The 16,435-nt window shown below is 38.6% G+C and overlaps 1 protein-coding gene across 1 annotated transcript in view; it reads left to right on the top strand.

The window, feature by feature from the left end:
- The window catches only part of ESF1 (ESF1 nucleolar pre-rRNA processing protein homolog), a 76,518-nt gene that overhangs the window by 10,962 nt on the left and 49,121 nt on the right, over positions 1 to 16,435 (top strand). Inside the window, exons 5-8 of the mRNA XM_019549124.1 lie at positions 2,846 to 2,946; positions 5,123 to 5,275; positions 7,560 to 7,674; positions 8,422 to 8,551. Coding sequence (XP_019404669.1) covers positions 2,846 to 2,946; positions 5,123 to 5,275; positions 7,560 to 7,674; positions 8,422 to 8,551 — 499 coding nt within the window. The remainder of the gene's footprint in view (positions 1 to 2,845; positions 2,947 to 5,122; positions 5,276 to 7,559; positions 7,675 to 8,421; positions 8,552 to 16,435) is intronic.

The following is a 16,435-nucleotide window of genomic DNA, read 5'->3' as shown; positions in this document are numbered from 1 at the left end:
ACAGAGGTTTAATTTGGGTTAGTTCTCCCTAAATAGAAACAGTGTTTTTTTTTAAAAACACCACTTCAGTATAGAGAGAATTAAACCTAACTAAACCCCCATAACATGTACACAAGGGTGCGGGCCTGATCCTTACCTGCTTCTTTGACAGCAGGGAGGGGGGCGAGCTGCCAGTGGGCCGAGTGGTCCCAGAGCTGTGCGGGGCCCCCCAGGTGGCACCTGTCCACTGGCACCCAATCCAGCTGGTCCTGGGGGGTGCTGCAGCTGTGGAGGGAAGCACCAGGCTGCCGCACAGCTCAGGCCAGCAGGCTCCAGGGAGGGGAAAAAAAATTGGGCTTGCTGCTTTTTTCCTTCAGTGAAACCTGCCTGCTGGGTCCCACAGCCCCTGAGCTGCGCGGGGCTCAGCAAGCCCCGAGCACAATGGCTTTCAGTACCCCATGCACTGTTGCACTTTGTTAGGTAGCAAACTGAAACACCTCGGAGGTGTCTTATCTTGCTAGATACCAAAGTCATTTAAAGCTGCCAAACGTGCAAACAGCAACACCGTTAAAGCAGTGCAGAAGGCCATTTAAGCTGCTTTAAAGATCAATTTTGTGGTGCCCTACAACACCAGGTAGGATTGCTGGAACCAGCACAGGTCCTGGACCCAGTTTCCAGCTTTCCCTAGCTGGAGTGCTAGGACGAGGTGGGCAATGGCAGTTTGCCCATTGTGGGACAGTTTGTACTGCAGTGAGCTGCATGTGCAGGGGCATGCACGGAGGTAATTTGTGCTGCTGCCAAATGTATTCCTCTGCTTGTGTAGACACAGCCTTAATGTTCTTTTTAAGAGTATTTTTAGGTATTAAATAGAAACAATATATTCACTAGATTAATACTTTTATAAAAACTTGAAGCATCTTATAAATTCATATTATACATAACTAAGAAATACAGTTTATCAGAAAATATTCATCCACTATTGAACATGCAGTTTCTAGTTCGGTTTTAAAGACTTCCTGCAAATGAAATATAATATAACCAGTCCAGTAATTCTGCTGATAATCACTAGATCAAGGTTGTGATATTCTGTGTTCCTAGCTTTCAGTTAGGGTAAAATGTATTCCATTTTTATTATATACATTTATTTATATGACTAGTCTGCCCCCAAAAAGACTTTTTTTTCAAAACAATGACATCTTTTACCTCATGCCTAAAAACAGATGAATAAAAAAATATATATATTTACAGTGTTTTAGGAGTGTGACTTGGAAATGACTGAGAACATTGGCATCTCTGAGTGTTTTCAACATTAAATCAATGAGTGTCTGGAGAAAATTGGTTCCTCAGGGGAAGTATTTTCTTGAACATACGAGTAGCAGTATATATGACGGCTATTTGGTTAGAGCACAGAGAATGAAGCAGTCTGAGTATCTCTTGTTTTTCATTTTTGCATGGTTTTGGGGACAGTGCATGATGGAAGAATTGAATGCTTGTGACCTTTGCTCAGAGTTTTAGTCTTTCCCTCCCAAATAATTTTTGGTGAGAAACAGTTCTATCTAGTTTAATTGTATGTACTACATAAAAAATAATTGAGTATTCATTTCAGCATTATCTCAATAATAATTTAAAATCCGGTTTTTATTGAAAGATCAAAAATAACCTTGTCATGGTTATATTTGACTTGAATAAGAGGTTACAAAGAAAATGTAATTTTATATCTTATTTTGTGAATTTGACTACTTCATTTCATAGCATAGCTGGCTTCCTCTATTGTATGCAAAGAGGAAGAAGGATGAAAAAAATAAAAGTAAACAAAATAAAACAAACAGACAAAACCCCTCCAATCCTATAACCTAAGTGGTGTGGTTAGATCTGTACTTATGGTATCCATCAACTGGGTAGTGTTCACTGGGAGTATAAGATTATAGCCAGTTTAGTCAGACCACAGAATGAAGTCTTAATCATATGAAGCCACTCAAACTAGCTAAGGAAGTGTGGACTAGTCTAATACTGTATTTTACTGAATCTAAGATGACACTAAATTTCAGATGACCCCTCCTAAATAATTAGATTCTATACATGAAAAATTATAAATTTGTTCTATATATTAATTATAGGAGGGTCGTTTTAAATTCCCTTAAATTCTTGAATTCATTTTAAAACTTCTGTGGTTGGGAAAACAAGGAGTGGGGGTGGGAGGCAGCAAATAACAGAAGCAAGTGGTCCAGTCCCCATTTCTTGCCCCTCCTAGGGCTTTTCTTGCCACCCTCTTGTCCCGCCACTTTTTCCTGTGCTTCCTGACCCATCTCTGGCTCCTGCTCATGAACAGATCACACAGTGGCTGTGGCTAGGTAGCAGCAGCAGTGGCGGCTTCCCCACTTACTGGGTTAGGGCTTGAGTCAGAGTCACAGCCACTGCCTGCCCCTTGTCCTCAAATCCAAGATGAGGCATTTATCCCCAGTGTTGAATGAGGAAAACATCTTCATCTTGGCTTCAGGTAAATACAGTAACTGAAAACTGTCTTTCTTGTTTTTTTGCAGTTGATTAGATTTCAGAATTAGTGTTTTATTTGTATGCTCAATATAAAACCTGTTATCACAAATTAGTATCAATTATCTCAACCCTAAGTACACTTATGCCTGTGTTTGCTTCTATTCACATCACTACGTGTACTGAAGTCAATAGGGACTACTGGTATTATGCTTAATATTAAGTGCACTGGTGTTAGGATTAGAGCCTTTAAAGTATAAGATTCTGTAAATTAAAAAAAATATATATTAGAGTGCCTGCTTGATGATATGGGGGGGGGTTATGGATATTGACTTTTGCAATTGATTCATAACTGTTTCTTTTGCTGAATTTATAGATTTATCCTTCAGAGTTTGGAAAGGAGAGATTGAAAAAGGAAGAATTACAAGGACCTGTAGAACTATTAAGTCTTCCAGAAAATACCACAGAGAAACATGGGTATTAATGCAATTTTCAAATAGTAGAAAATTGTGGGTGTCATTTGGGTGAAAAGACCAGACTAAGTGTGTTTAAAATAGAGGCGCACTGATACATTGGTCCGATATTGGATCAGCATTGATATAAAGAAAATTGATTGCATCGGAAATTGGCCTGATGTGGCCGATAAATTTGGCCAATAAATGCCTGTGCATGTGTGCAGCTGGTAAGTCTGTTGTGGTGGATGGGGAGGGCAGAGGGAACGGGCATGCAGGAGCAGATCAAGGCCCCCATGGTGAAGGAGGGAATGGGGCAGGGGCTGGGGCAGGTGCTGCCCAGCTGGGGCAGGGTAGGGCATGAGACTGCTTAGCGGGTGGGACGGGGAGGGTAGGTCCCACCACTGCACACAGCCCAGGAGGGGCATGTGTCCCATATCTGCACAGGGTGGAGTGAGCTGTAATTGAAGGTTGAGTCTGGGGCTGCACTGGGCTCTTCCCGGCGTCTGGGGGGGCTGTGCTCAGGGCAGGCAGTGGTGGTGCTTTAAGAGAGGTTATGGAGCGGGGCTGCAGCTACCACAAATTTTGCTGTAGCCCTCACCCAGCACTGTTGTTGTCCACCCTAAGCACAGCCCCTGCGCACCAGGAAGAGCTTGGCCCCAGCCCACAGCTGCAGCCCTGCCCCCTCCCCATGTCCCTATCTGGGGCACACGTCCCCTTCCTCCCCCATGCCCTCGCAAGGTGCGTGCCAGAGCTGCCCCCCTTGTCCTGCCACAGCTGGACAGCATCCTGTCCCCTGCCTTGCCCTGCCCTAGCTGGACAGCATCTGCCCCTGTCCTTGTCCTACTCCCTCCCTCCCTCCCCACGTGGGCCTACCACACCCCTTCCCTCCCCCTTTCCTGTCCACCACAACAGACTTACAACTGCGTGCAGATGGTATCAGAAATCAGATTGGTATTGGCTGATATGCCTCCTTAAAATCACCTATCGGTATCAGCCCCCAAAATCTGTATTGGTGCACCCCTAGTTTAAAACAATTGTTTCCATATTGTTGCACCTGTTCTCTAGTTTGACGGGTTGTTTTCAAGTGATCTTGGCTCACTGTTGCATCACATGTGTGAATAATTTTTTTGCAGTATAGCATTTAAGACCCTAATTTGATGAAGTGTTCCATTCCATTCATGTAGTGGGGCTCCATTTGGGCTCAGTGGTTCACCTGCATGTGTTAGCTCATGGCTTGTGAGCCTAGTTTGCTGAATGTTAAATCATTATTTTGCAACTGTATGGTATAGTGTACTATATGTAATGTATTTTTAAGGTGTATAGAAAGATAAGAACCAAATAAACTGTTCTGTTGGTATCTCTGTCTAGACAATTTAGCCTCAAACAGAATATGCTCTACAACTCATAACATCAGCTCTATCCTTTTTCCCAGCTACTTAGCAAGCAGCTGAAAAGTTTTTGTAGTGAAAATAGGTTTTATAATATATCTTAAAAACAGTAGTACTAAAGAAATGAAATGGTTGTGCATATTTGGAAGAGTATGTGTCTGTACTGATAGGTAAAAAATCACATATGTAAACCTCAAATTCTGATTGAAAGATCATCATAAACTATAGAAATCCTGTCAGTTATTTTTCACCACTAGATGGAGATATTGGTACCATTCAGTAAAATCATAATCGACTAACTTACAGAAATATTCCACTTTTGGAATATGGGACTTGCATTTAAACCCTGATGCTTGTTGTCAAAATAGGTAAGCTGAACAAAACGTTGGAGTGAGTGCACAGCATTCTTCTCTAAAGTGTGTTTCTTAAGAAAACAAAAACAAAGCCTCTGTGCTGTGTACTGTCAAAATGTGCATCAGAGTTACAAAAAGAAAGGTTTAGTATTTGTACATAATAACTAATCGATCTTAAGGGAAATGCAGCCTGAAGGAGGTGTCCTGATTTACTAGGCCTTAGTCCTGAAAAGAGAATAATGTAAGTTAAACCTTTATGCCCAAGCATAGTACTATACATGAGGGTAGGACTGCTCAGCAAAAGATCTGATCCTTTTGTAAGATTTAGTCTGTGTATGGAAAACTTTTTCTTACCTTTTTCTTTTTTTAAATATGTAATGTATTTTTAAAGCTATAACTTTGTTTTATTGTGTTAACTACGGTGTTCTGCGTATATGTGTCACCTTTACTTTCACAGGCTTCACACAGAAAAATTAAGAGAATATCAGTTCAAACGGCTGAAATACTTCTATGCAGTAGTAGAATGTGATTCTCCTGAAACAGCTAATAAAATATATGAGGAATGTGATGGACTGGAATTTGAAAGTAGCTGTTCTTTTGTAGATCTGAGGTAAAGCAAATGATATATTTCAGGGAAAAATTAAAGCAAGTTTTGAAGTATTGGGGGTGTACTCTGTTGTTCTCATTATCAAAAAATTGAGACAAAAAACTTATACCATATTTCACAGTGTATAGGCTGACAGGGTGTATAGATCAACCCCTGGCTTTCCGATTTAAAAGGTAAGGATTTTCATAGGCATAATGTACAAGTTGGGACCAGGCTTGGCTGGTGTGGCCCCATCTCCTGTGAGCCCAGCGCTGCTCATAGGGGATGGGGACAGGGCTCAGCTTGGTGACCAGCTGGTACAGCCCCATCCCGTGCAAGCAGCTCTGGTACAGCCCAGGTAGTGCCGCTTGCAGGGGATGAGGCCGCAACAGCCAAGCATTGAGCCCAGCCCTGTGCTCAGTTTTTTGATGTGGCACAGTGTATAAGTCGAGTTTGATTTTTAAGATGCAAAAATTGAGTTTCAGAACCTGATGTATACACTGTGAAATATGGTAATAGTCTTTGAACTAAGACATGAATACACTGAGCTTTTCTCAGGAGAAGCAAAAATAATTTTTATGATTAGATGGAAAACTTGTAAAGTACCCACCTTAAAGAAAGTATTTTAAAAGAGAGTTTCAGGTGCAAATCTTCCTTTTTTTTTGCAGTCAGGTAAACTTAGTAGGACACTGACATCTACTCTGTTGTTTTTCGGATGTAAGGCAGCATTGTGCTGAGGCTGAAATTGGAAAGTTCGATCATTCTCAGCTCTACCTTTAAGAAGTCAGGAAGTTAAAATAGTGTACTGCTTTATCTTTGTTCCAAATTCTTTTGCACAAAAAAAACCCTTTCTCCTTTGACATTGTCAATAGAAATCAGCTCTTGGATCCCAGTTTTGGTAGATTGAATGCTATGGGGGAAAAAACGTGTATTATTTCATAGATTTTGAGTATTGTAATTTAGAATACCTAACTTTTGGTCCTTATTAATTAAACCTTCATATTTGCTCTAAACATACCCTATAAAGTTTGAAGTTTCACAAAGCATATCCCTGATCTTTCATTCAATGTTATGTTGGGGACGGAGGCTTTTTTTTGGGATGTTCTGGAAAAATGTACAGGGATGTACAGATTTCATTGCAAGGAATATCAGTAACATAAAATCTAGTTAGAAAAAAGTTAAGGACGTTTTAAACAGTCCAAATCTCTTAGTTTCTCACAATTATTTTGTTTTATGAAATATTTATCCTTGCTGTTGTAGCAGGGAAGACCTGTGCAATGTGAGGTGTCGCAAAACTGCCTGCGTACAATGTGTTTGTCGATGCACAAAGTCAAGATACTGAAAAAAGAATTTTCTCTAGTCATGTTTATTTAAGACTTGTGAAATCATAAAAAATTGGAAGTCTCCCCAGAAATTGTTTTAAGCTAATGTTCCTTTAGTATTTCACAGCTTTATGTAGCTTTTCTCTTAATTTTTAGTGGTGTTTAAATATTTTTTCTGTCCTGTTGCTGTAAGAAAATCGGAACTCTTTCAGTAAGTCTGTCCTAAAAGAGCAAGTAATGCTTACAGGATCAAAGCTAGTTGACATACAGGGGTTTTCTATTCATCTCTCAAATTCTGTAATCATCATTTGAGCATCAGGCAGCAAAGTTAAGAGATTCTGCCTCTGTTTTATTAGGTTTTGTATTCTGTGCTGTAATCTTGACATGCTAGGAAAGATACAAGTATGTCCAATAGTACTGGTTATTTAATCCTTGTGTTGCTTGATATTTTAGAGCTGTTTGCTTCAGTTTGTTTATCGGTTTTGTATACACGTATGACATTCTCCTGGCCAGAAAAAGGAAAGCATTCTCTGTAATTTTTATGATTTATTGTATAGTTACAAAATTCTAGTTGTGATGCTTGGAAAGAAGCTCTACCCATCCTGGTTATGTGTAAGGTCCTTAACATTTCAGAATAAGTAGTTTAAATTTTTAAAAAATTTTTTTGACTGATTGATTTTTGGTTTTCATAAGGTTATGGTAAATATGGGAAGGATGTGAAAGTACAGTTCAAACAGTTGATATGAAACTCAGTTTGTACAGATACAAAACTGAGAGCTCAATTTTGTCTCTTAACAGATATAGGAAATATTTAAGAACTGAATTGTGTATGTTCCTCTCTTAACAGTCTTATCCACACTTTATCCTAGTAAATTTTTCTGTACTAATTTGTAAGGCTTTAATTAGAAATAAGCTGAACCTCAGTGCCATTTATTCCTTTGAAGCACTGCAGCATGTTTCAATAACAAGACATCTTTGCTTTTAAGATTTATTCCAGATAATGTTGCATTTGATGATGAGCCAAAGGATGTAGCCTTAGAAGTGGATGGAGCTGCATATAAACCAAAGTACTTCACATCTGCTGCTATGGGAACATCAAAGGTACCTTAACAATGTTTCTTTTTTATTTTTTCCTAATTCTTTTGTAATTTGTTTAGTTCTGTTTGGCTTGGTTTGTAAAATACGTAAATAAAGAATTTGTGGCATTGGAGATAGTGGAGAAAGGTTTGATTTCTTTGTTTTTATGTGGTGAAAACTTGCTGAAAGTCTATGTTATGTGAGTGCTTTATGAGTTACAAGTAGACTTTGTGAGTAAGGCTAAGTTTATCACTTTAAACAGAGATTCAACCTGTTGTAAATAATGCATTGTCTGTCAGTCTCAAGTATACCTTATCTGCGAAAAGGATCAATTTTGAATATTTACAAATAAATCTTTTAATTGGATCTACATATAGGCATTAAAAAAATTAAGTGCTTTCAGCTGTGATTTCATCACAAATTATTTTATTTATCCAGTAGTGGACTCCTCCGTCTATCTGTGTACTTAAAATACATGGAAATCTATGTAGGGTACATTTGAAAAACCTGGAGTTAAGGTATTGATGATCTGATCTACTTAATACGATGTGGATACTCCATAGCAGTTCCTTAAGGTTGCTTTTCAAATCAATTTAAAATGAGGCCTTTGGTTCTACTCTCTAAAGGTAGCCTTTTATTGTGAAAATTTAGCATAACACGTCAGGCTTTTGTTTTACTTGTCTTGATAAATCTGTAATAGGAAGTTTGAAATTCTATGTTGACCCAAGTTGAGGTTTAACTTTTTGTGTCGTTATCTTTTTTTTTTTAAAGGTAGATGTCACATGGGATGAAACAGATCATGAAAGAGTAACTTCACTAAGTAGAACATTTAAAAAGGATGAACTTCTTGACATGGATTTTCAAGCTTATTTGGCTTCATCTAGTGAAGAAGAGCAAGAAGGTATGTGTAACATGTATGGAATTTTTGCTGAAGCCAAGAGCAGATCAATTCAAGATATACAGTATTCTTTACATTTAACAGTTTAAACTTTATTTCTTTAGTGGAGACAGGGTTTTGTTCATGGTAACTCTTGTAGTCAGGTTTCATTGTGGAGAGATTACAATTCTCCCTTCAAAATTAAAGGGGAGAAGTGGTTTTGTACGCTTTCTTTCTGTGGTATAGGCCTTCCTGCTTTCCTTCAATTGGTATTCAGTTTTTTTCAACTTTAAAAGACTGCGTTCTGACTGGAAAGCTAAGGAAATTATGAAAATCTAGATCAAAGGAAATTCAAAATAAACCACTGAAAATGGAGGCGAGCATGCTATTTGACGGGTTTTTTGTTATGAACGGTTAACCTCAGTGGCTAGTTAGCACTCTGATCAAGAATTGCACCTGTGGTTTACAAATTCTCATTTCTTTGTCCTTGAATTATGCTTTGGTGTTACAGCCTAATAAATATCTCCTGAGAATTCCATAGATCTTCCAGCAAATTAGGAAAGATGGAACTTGGCTTTTTTTGTATATTTCTCAGATTAAAAAAAAAAAAAAGAGCTTTTAAGGTTTCTATATTCAGAACACACACGCATGGGCCCATGTTTATGCTGTTTGTAGGTTATCTTTAAGGCTACAGTCAAGATCCATTATGGAGCCCCATTTTCAATCCCCAGTTAACTTTGCTGAAAAAACAACAACCCTTGTTTCCTTTGAAAATTGTCATGCTTACACTGAAAGCTAAAGATAATGATTTTCCTGTAGAATTTTTCAAGAATTAGTTGCACTGCTTTTGGAATTGCAGGTTATAAAACTTGAGAAATCTGGCTTTTACCTAATGTCTTGCTGTCTACCTTTTAGTTTTAAAAAAGCTTTCTCCAATGTAAAAACTGTACATAGTTACTGAAGAAAATGGAGTCTCATTAAAGCAAGGTATCTAGTAAATTTGGTAGTTTTTACACGATTAATCAGAAATCAAACACTTGTGTGTAATTGTAATGGTTATGCTTTATGACCAGTTTCCTCCCATAATAGCTAGTTAAATTTTAGAGCAAGTTTGTGTGTCTTATACTGTACTGGTCATCTTCTTTTAAGTTACTGTTTTTTGGTGAGTCAGCTCTACTTTTACATATATTTGGTAAGATGTATCATTTGCTGAAGAGCAACATAATACACATCTAAATTGTTTCCCTGTTGCTTATGTTATAACAGATATTAGTTAGTGGCACATTGGTTATAACTGCATAAACTGCCTAAATGCATGGAATCTTTTGGTTCTGTTGTCTATTTTGTAATGTAATTGAACTCTTTATTTGTGTCATAGTTGCCATACTTGGTTAAGGGGAGGAAGCTTTTAGATGCCTTCAGAATAATGGGAGTTAATCACTTTCATGGCTGCTGGTACCCCAGCACTAGGTGTGGTTGGGTTAGCCACTGCTTAATGAGCATTGTTTATGTTAAGTTTGGGAAATCAAATATGCTCAGATTAAGTATGAAGATGTGATTAAGAGCACACAATCCTGAGGCTATGCGTACTTAAATGAAGTACTGTGGTTTCAGAACACCTTAGAACTCCTTGGCATCTGCAGCTAGGAGACAAATATATGGGGGTATTTTAGAAAGCAATGGCAATTTTGAAATAAAACTATTTTGTGTGCAGTGATCTCTTACTGAGACTTACAGCTATATAGAGAAGTGATATGTGATAATGTGTTCAACAGTGTAATATAGTAATTTTGTTGGCTCTTTGTTTATGCCAATTAAATATTGTGCTGAATGACATCTGGGTGCTTTTCAGTGTTCCCTCTGCTGCTATTAGTGCATCAGTATTCCCTCTGCTGCTACTTAGTTTCCACGCATTGTACACACAGTGTTTTTACTGAGGAATTACCATTACTTTCTGAAACACCTTCATATTTTTAAGAAATGTAGCTCAAGGTTTTGAACCCTTGTTGTTTTAAAAAAAATGACAAGCTTATGATATTAATGCTGTAATTAATTGGTAAAATTTGCCCATTTGCTGTAGCTGTTTGAGCTGTAGAGCCTGTGTAGCCCAAAGTGCAATTTATAAAGCTAACACAGGGCATGAAGAAGCTGAATAAAAGCTCTGCCAGGCCTGTGGAAGGTAGCAAATGTAGGGAATTCATTAAGTTTCAAACTCTGTGGATCCTGGAATAATGGTGCTTTTACATGGAGCTCATAAGCTCTCTGTAAGTAATCTTTTACTGGGTAAGTAGAGGTCATGTAGAGTTTGAGCTCTCTCTAGGCTGTTTGGAAGCTTGAGATCCTGTGGAACTTCCGAGGTATGCCTTCAGGTTGGAAAGAGAAGCTGTGGTTCCTGTCCTCTTTCCTTGTGTATGCACTTACTCTGCACTCTTTAGGTAAGTAGGGTACCAGGCAAGTTTCATTAACTGAAAGTAAAGCTTCTCCTGTTTATTTGGACAGAGACATTTTGCCATTACAAAATAACCGCTCCCCCGCCACCAAAAAAAAAACAACAGAAACTTGCAAAACAAACAGCTCCCTGGCCTGAGCTGCAACAGATAAACTAGGGGTATGGAAACGGACAATTCAGAGCAAACACTTGTGTGCAAATAAATATGTGGGTGATTCTACATCTAAAGCTGTCTACCCTCCCTGTATCAGGATTCTGCTTATAACCACTGTAATTGATAAGGCATTCTGTAGATATGCAGTGTATATACTGTCACTCCTGTGCAGTGAACAGCTATGTGTATAGTGAATTGAATACAGGTATATGAGGCATGCTTTTGGAATGTGACATCTTGGACATGGAGTGGGAGGATAAATGGGAAGGTCAAGTGGGGTAAAATGCTTTTTGACTTTGAGTTGGTGTTTGGGGAAAGGAGTTCTGTTCTGTTCACATCTGTGCAGTTTGGTGCAGATTTTCTGTCCCTTATAGGGAGAAAAGATGTTGGGTAGTAGGTGGCAGTTATATGTGCTGTGGATGAGTAGCAGTTTAAGAGTGTGTATTTTGGTGTTGTGGGTGTGCTTAAAAGGTTTCTGGTATTCAAAAACTGGGGGATCGAGGGCAGTAGGAATTGGTTTGTGAAGGTAAGCTTAAAAGTACATCTAGGAGACACCAAACTATGCATATTTGATTTTTGTATTTTTTAACTCTACATTTCAATCTTGTAATTACTATGCAGTTTTATTATCATTGTCACTTTCCTCTAGCCATTCCTAGTAGATGTATGTAGTACTTTTACTGAAGCACTTTTCCCCCCATTCAGTATTATATCAAGTGACAGTAAAGGGAGGATTGACATAGAGTTTTTCCAATTCATTTGGAACCCTACAGTAGCTAAAACTCCATTGGAAATTACAGAATCGGTTTTTTTGTATAACCTAGCATACCAATTAACTGGAATTTATTTTCGTTCTGCTTTATCAGACTCTTACCATGTTGTTCTTATATTTATAATACTAGATATTAGTGTCACTGGGTGAGAGCCATTTAGAAAAAATGATTCCCATCCCCACAATATTTGATATTTAAAATACATAATATATTCAGTAAATGGCTTGAATCAATGGACAGTCACTCCATTATGACAAGTTTCCAAACAGAAAAATGACTTTTATGGCATGTATAGACCTTAACAAATATATCATGCTTGTAAAGAATAGAAAGAACACTTCATTAGAAGCTCTTTTACCATTGTTTGCCAGTAAAAAGCAAAGTTTCCATTGTTATTCTAACTGGGCTAATTGAATTTGTTCATAGAAAGCAATGGCAGTTTTGAAATAAAACTATTTTGTGTGCAGTGATCACTGAATTTGTTCAGCTTTTGCCAGCTGATGTGTTTACTTCTGACTGATTCTTTCTTATTTCCTCAGCTTTTTTATATTTCTCATTGCTTTGTTTAGACTCTGCCTTTCATTATGACAGTACAGAAGTGACAGTGAGACGTGTAGAGCAGAGTATTAACATGTAGAGCTATGTGGAGTGAGGCAGCAAATTCACTGATGTGGAGGTACAGGGGAAGAACAGTCTGACATTTTTGGCTATAAACCCATGAATACTGAAGTATCTTTCTTCTAAATATGCTCGCTTTTTTTATATTTAATCACAAAACTAATTACAAGTGTAATTTTTTGTTTTGTTATAGTAATAGTTTTCTCATTCTCCCATGAAATATGAATTTCTTGTAAAATACTGAACTGTTGCAGTAAAGTGCTGTATTTACCCAAATCCAAGACCAGTACACAATGGTTAGATTTTATACATGGAAAATGGATAAATTTGTTCTAATATTCCATGTACGGAAGTGGGGAAAGCAGTGGTAGGAGGGCAGGTGGTGTGGTGGTCAAGCAGTGGGAGAAGTGGTAAGGGGGCAGGCAGTGAAGGGAGCAATGGGGGAGGAAGTAGGAGGCAGATAGGAGGAGAGGGGAGTTGTTACGCTCTCCCACCCCCTGACTGCTTACCTTTGTCCTCCAGGCTTGGTCCCCATTGCAGCCTGGAGTTCAGAGTACAGTCCCAGCCTGGCGCTATGGCATGGAGCTGGCTCCACTGCTGTGGGGCCATGCTCCTTGCTCCAGGCTGCAACAGGGACAGAGCCTGCCGGTGTAGGAGTAAGGGTAGGCAGTGAGGGAGGGGTGTGGGAGGGGAGATGGGAGAAGGAGGGCAAATGGGGGAAGATGGGGAAACAAAAGGATGGGGTATGAGGCTGCAAGGTATGGTGGGGATGCCATGGGTACAGAGGTGGCAGGGAGGCAGGCATCAGCCTGACCTGGGCTCAGGGCCAGAGCTGGAGCCAGAGCAAGTATCTTCCCCCGTTGCCTCATATTTAGATTACAAGATGGGGGGCTATTTTTTCTGCGTTAAATGGGAGGTTGGGGTGTGTTAACTTGGAATCAAGTTAAATACAGCAACTGTTCTGCTCAGTTCCAGTGTTTCTGTTTTTTAGGACATTTGCTTTACTATCCAGTGAATTCAATAGCTTCATTTATGTAGACTGACTCTAATAGTCACCCTTGAAAAAAAGAAAACATGATAGTGTTAGTAACTATACCTCCTCTGATGCTTTTTAAAGGAAGTAAAAGTACCATTTCTCCATAAAATCCATCTTTTCATGTTTTTGCACTTGTAGGCGGTGTCTAGAAAAATGTACCTTGAATTACCAGCTGAAGAAGACATTCAGATTTTTTTCCCCCAAGTAGTTTTAAATGGCATTGTTTTGTGTTAGGTTTGAAGAGTTTTAGCATTTGGTGTTTAAAGGACCATTTAAGGCTGTGGACACTTAAAGCTGTGGACATGTTCAACAGCTGAGCCCATCCAGAGGTCATTGATTGGGAACAGGTTTAGAGTTGTTGCAGGACATGTGACATAATGTTGTGGCATGCCCTTTCAGAAGATTTTTTCTCTTAACATTTTAACAGCTACAGAAGAGATGCAGTTTAACTTTCTATAAGCATATGTACATTCCTTGCTGGGTTTTTGGTTGTAGCCGTGTTGGTCTAAGAACATAGGCAGGCAGGGTTCTTTGGGCAGATGTGATATCTTGTATTAGACCAACTGAGTAGTTGGGGAAAAAAGTTCTTGGCAAGCTTTCAAGTGCAGTCATCCTTCATCAGGCATAGGGAGTCTCAGACCAGCAGAGGCTCCTTATGCCTGATGAAGGGTGACTGCGCCTGAAAGCTTGCCAAGAACTTTTTTCCAGCTACTCAGTTGGTCTAATACAAGATATCACATCTACCCAAAGAACTTTGCCTGTAGATTCCTTGGTATTTGCACCAACACATTTTCTTTTAATATACATTCTTGAGCAACTTAATTTCTTCTGACTCCATTTGAACTTTATGATGGCAGTGTTTAAGGATGTAAACTGTAAGGAATATAAAATATCATGAAACTCAAGTAAGTTCTTTCAAATAACAGTTGGTTGTTTTTAAAACTGGTGTGGGGCATTTACACAGTGTTAAAGAAACCTAAGATAATTAGGCAGAAGGCAGGGCAGGGTGGCACCTTAGAGACTAGCTGCTTCAGAAAGGCATAAACTTTTCCAGGGAGCAACCTGCTTTGTCAGATGCTATCTAATATAATCAGTAAGATATTCAGCGGCAGTGGCAATCCCTCAATTCAAGGTTGATTTCTGCCATGGCTCACTGACGGGTCTCGAGGTGACTTAAAAGTCTAACTTGAGTTACTAAAACACACAATAATCTTCTCGTCCTGTTTTTTTTTCTGGTCAGAAAAACTGGCCTGTTAGAACATTCAAATTTATCTCTGCATGGTCATATCTTGCCAGGATTAAAGCTATTTGGTCCTCGTTCAATTTACAAATGAATGTGCAAAGTGCATTGCTATGAACTTTATTTTCTCGCTTGAAACTCTTTCCTCAAGTGGCTCTGTGAGGACAGCAGGAGAGGAGAAAGTGATTTGATTCCTTGTAATTCCAGCAAAATTGCACTTGTGTGGAGGGAGGAGCTTGGGAGGTGGGATGGTGGTGGAACTGGACTTTCAAGGGAGTGATCAACAGGTTAGATGTTTTAAAAAGTAGATCTCTGTTCCTGGGAAAAATCATTTTGGACTATCTTTCCACACTTGTCAGTGAATTTTCAGCCTGGAAAGGTCTTATTTCTAATTAAGTTTTCAAAAGTAAGTTTTTAAAAGAAAGGATTACACTGCCATTTCTGTAACTTATTCCTGATGTTTTATCCATTGAGTTACAGGATACACAACAGGATTTCATCCAACGTTTTTATTGTGGTACTAAACACAAACACAAAAAAATGAATTTCAGCTGTTTGAATGGAAATGTGCAAGTGTGATAGGATGGAAAGAATGTTCTGTACTTTTTTCATTTTTGTTTAACTTATAAAATGTTTTATTTATAAACAGTGTTTTTTTTTCTACTCCATCTTCATCTGCTTTTGTGTGGAATTTTTAAAGTAAAAAAAAAAAATTGTACCAGCCCTGTTGGCACTACTGTTATACAACAGTTTTATAATGTCATGAATTTCAGTGACCTGGTATGTTATGGTTCACAGCACGAAGTATCTCCATTACTTTCCTTCTGAATTTTCCCTGGCTTGAAGACGTGTTCCAGTCAGTAAGCTTTTGTACTGTGCATTGAAATCCAGCACTTAATCACTATTTTAGGTGTGAACCACAGTGATTAGTTTGGGGTGTTTTTAAGAATGCTTCAAATTAGACACAGAATTTGTACTTCTTTTTTTATGCGTATTTATATATCTCTGGAAACAAGAAATTTGTTCTTCTCTCATTCTCCTGCTTAACATTGTCAAGCAACTTAACTAATAGAACAAAAAAGACACATTTTTAATAACTTAGATACAAACCAGATCATTGTCTCTGCATGGATGGACTCTTGAATGGAGCCCAATAAATTGCAGTAGGGAATCTGTGCCTAAAGTGAAGTTGGTTACAGGTCATGGATTTAATATGCTTCATCAAGGCAAAGGATCTGTCTTATGCTGCTGCAATGATCAGTGTGCCCATGTTTGGAGGATGTTTGATTTGCAGCTGTAGAATAATTTGTAATTTTGTTTCTCTCTTTAGTGCACTAATCCTAATTTTAGGGTTAATGATATTAAGTAAAATCCAAATACTGTATTAACTCTAATCTAACATAACACTAAATTTAAGATGACCCCGGATAATTAGATTCTATACCTTGAAATGTTAAATTAGTTATAATTTTCCACATGTAGAATCTAATTATTGGATGGTCATCTTTAATTAATTCCCCCCACTGCTGTAGGGGGACAGGCAGTGCGGGAGCAGATATTGTGGAGAGATCAAGCATCTTGCCTCCTGTTTGTGCCTGCCCACCCCTTAGGGCCTCACTTTCCCCTTCTACCTCAGCT

The sequence above is a fragment of the Crocodylus porosus genome, unplaced genomic scaffold (genome assembly GCF_001723895.1).
Source record: "Crocodylus porosus isolate Cpor-Errol unplaced genomic scaffold, CroPor_comp1, whole genome shotgun sequence".
Lineage (NCBI taxonomy): Eukaryota > Metazoa > Chordata > Crocodylia > Crocodylidae > Crocodylus > Crocodylus porosus.
Note: the sequence above shows the minus strand (reverse complement) of the source record. Positions and strands in the feature narration are given on the sequence as shown.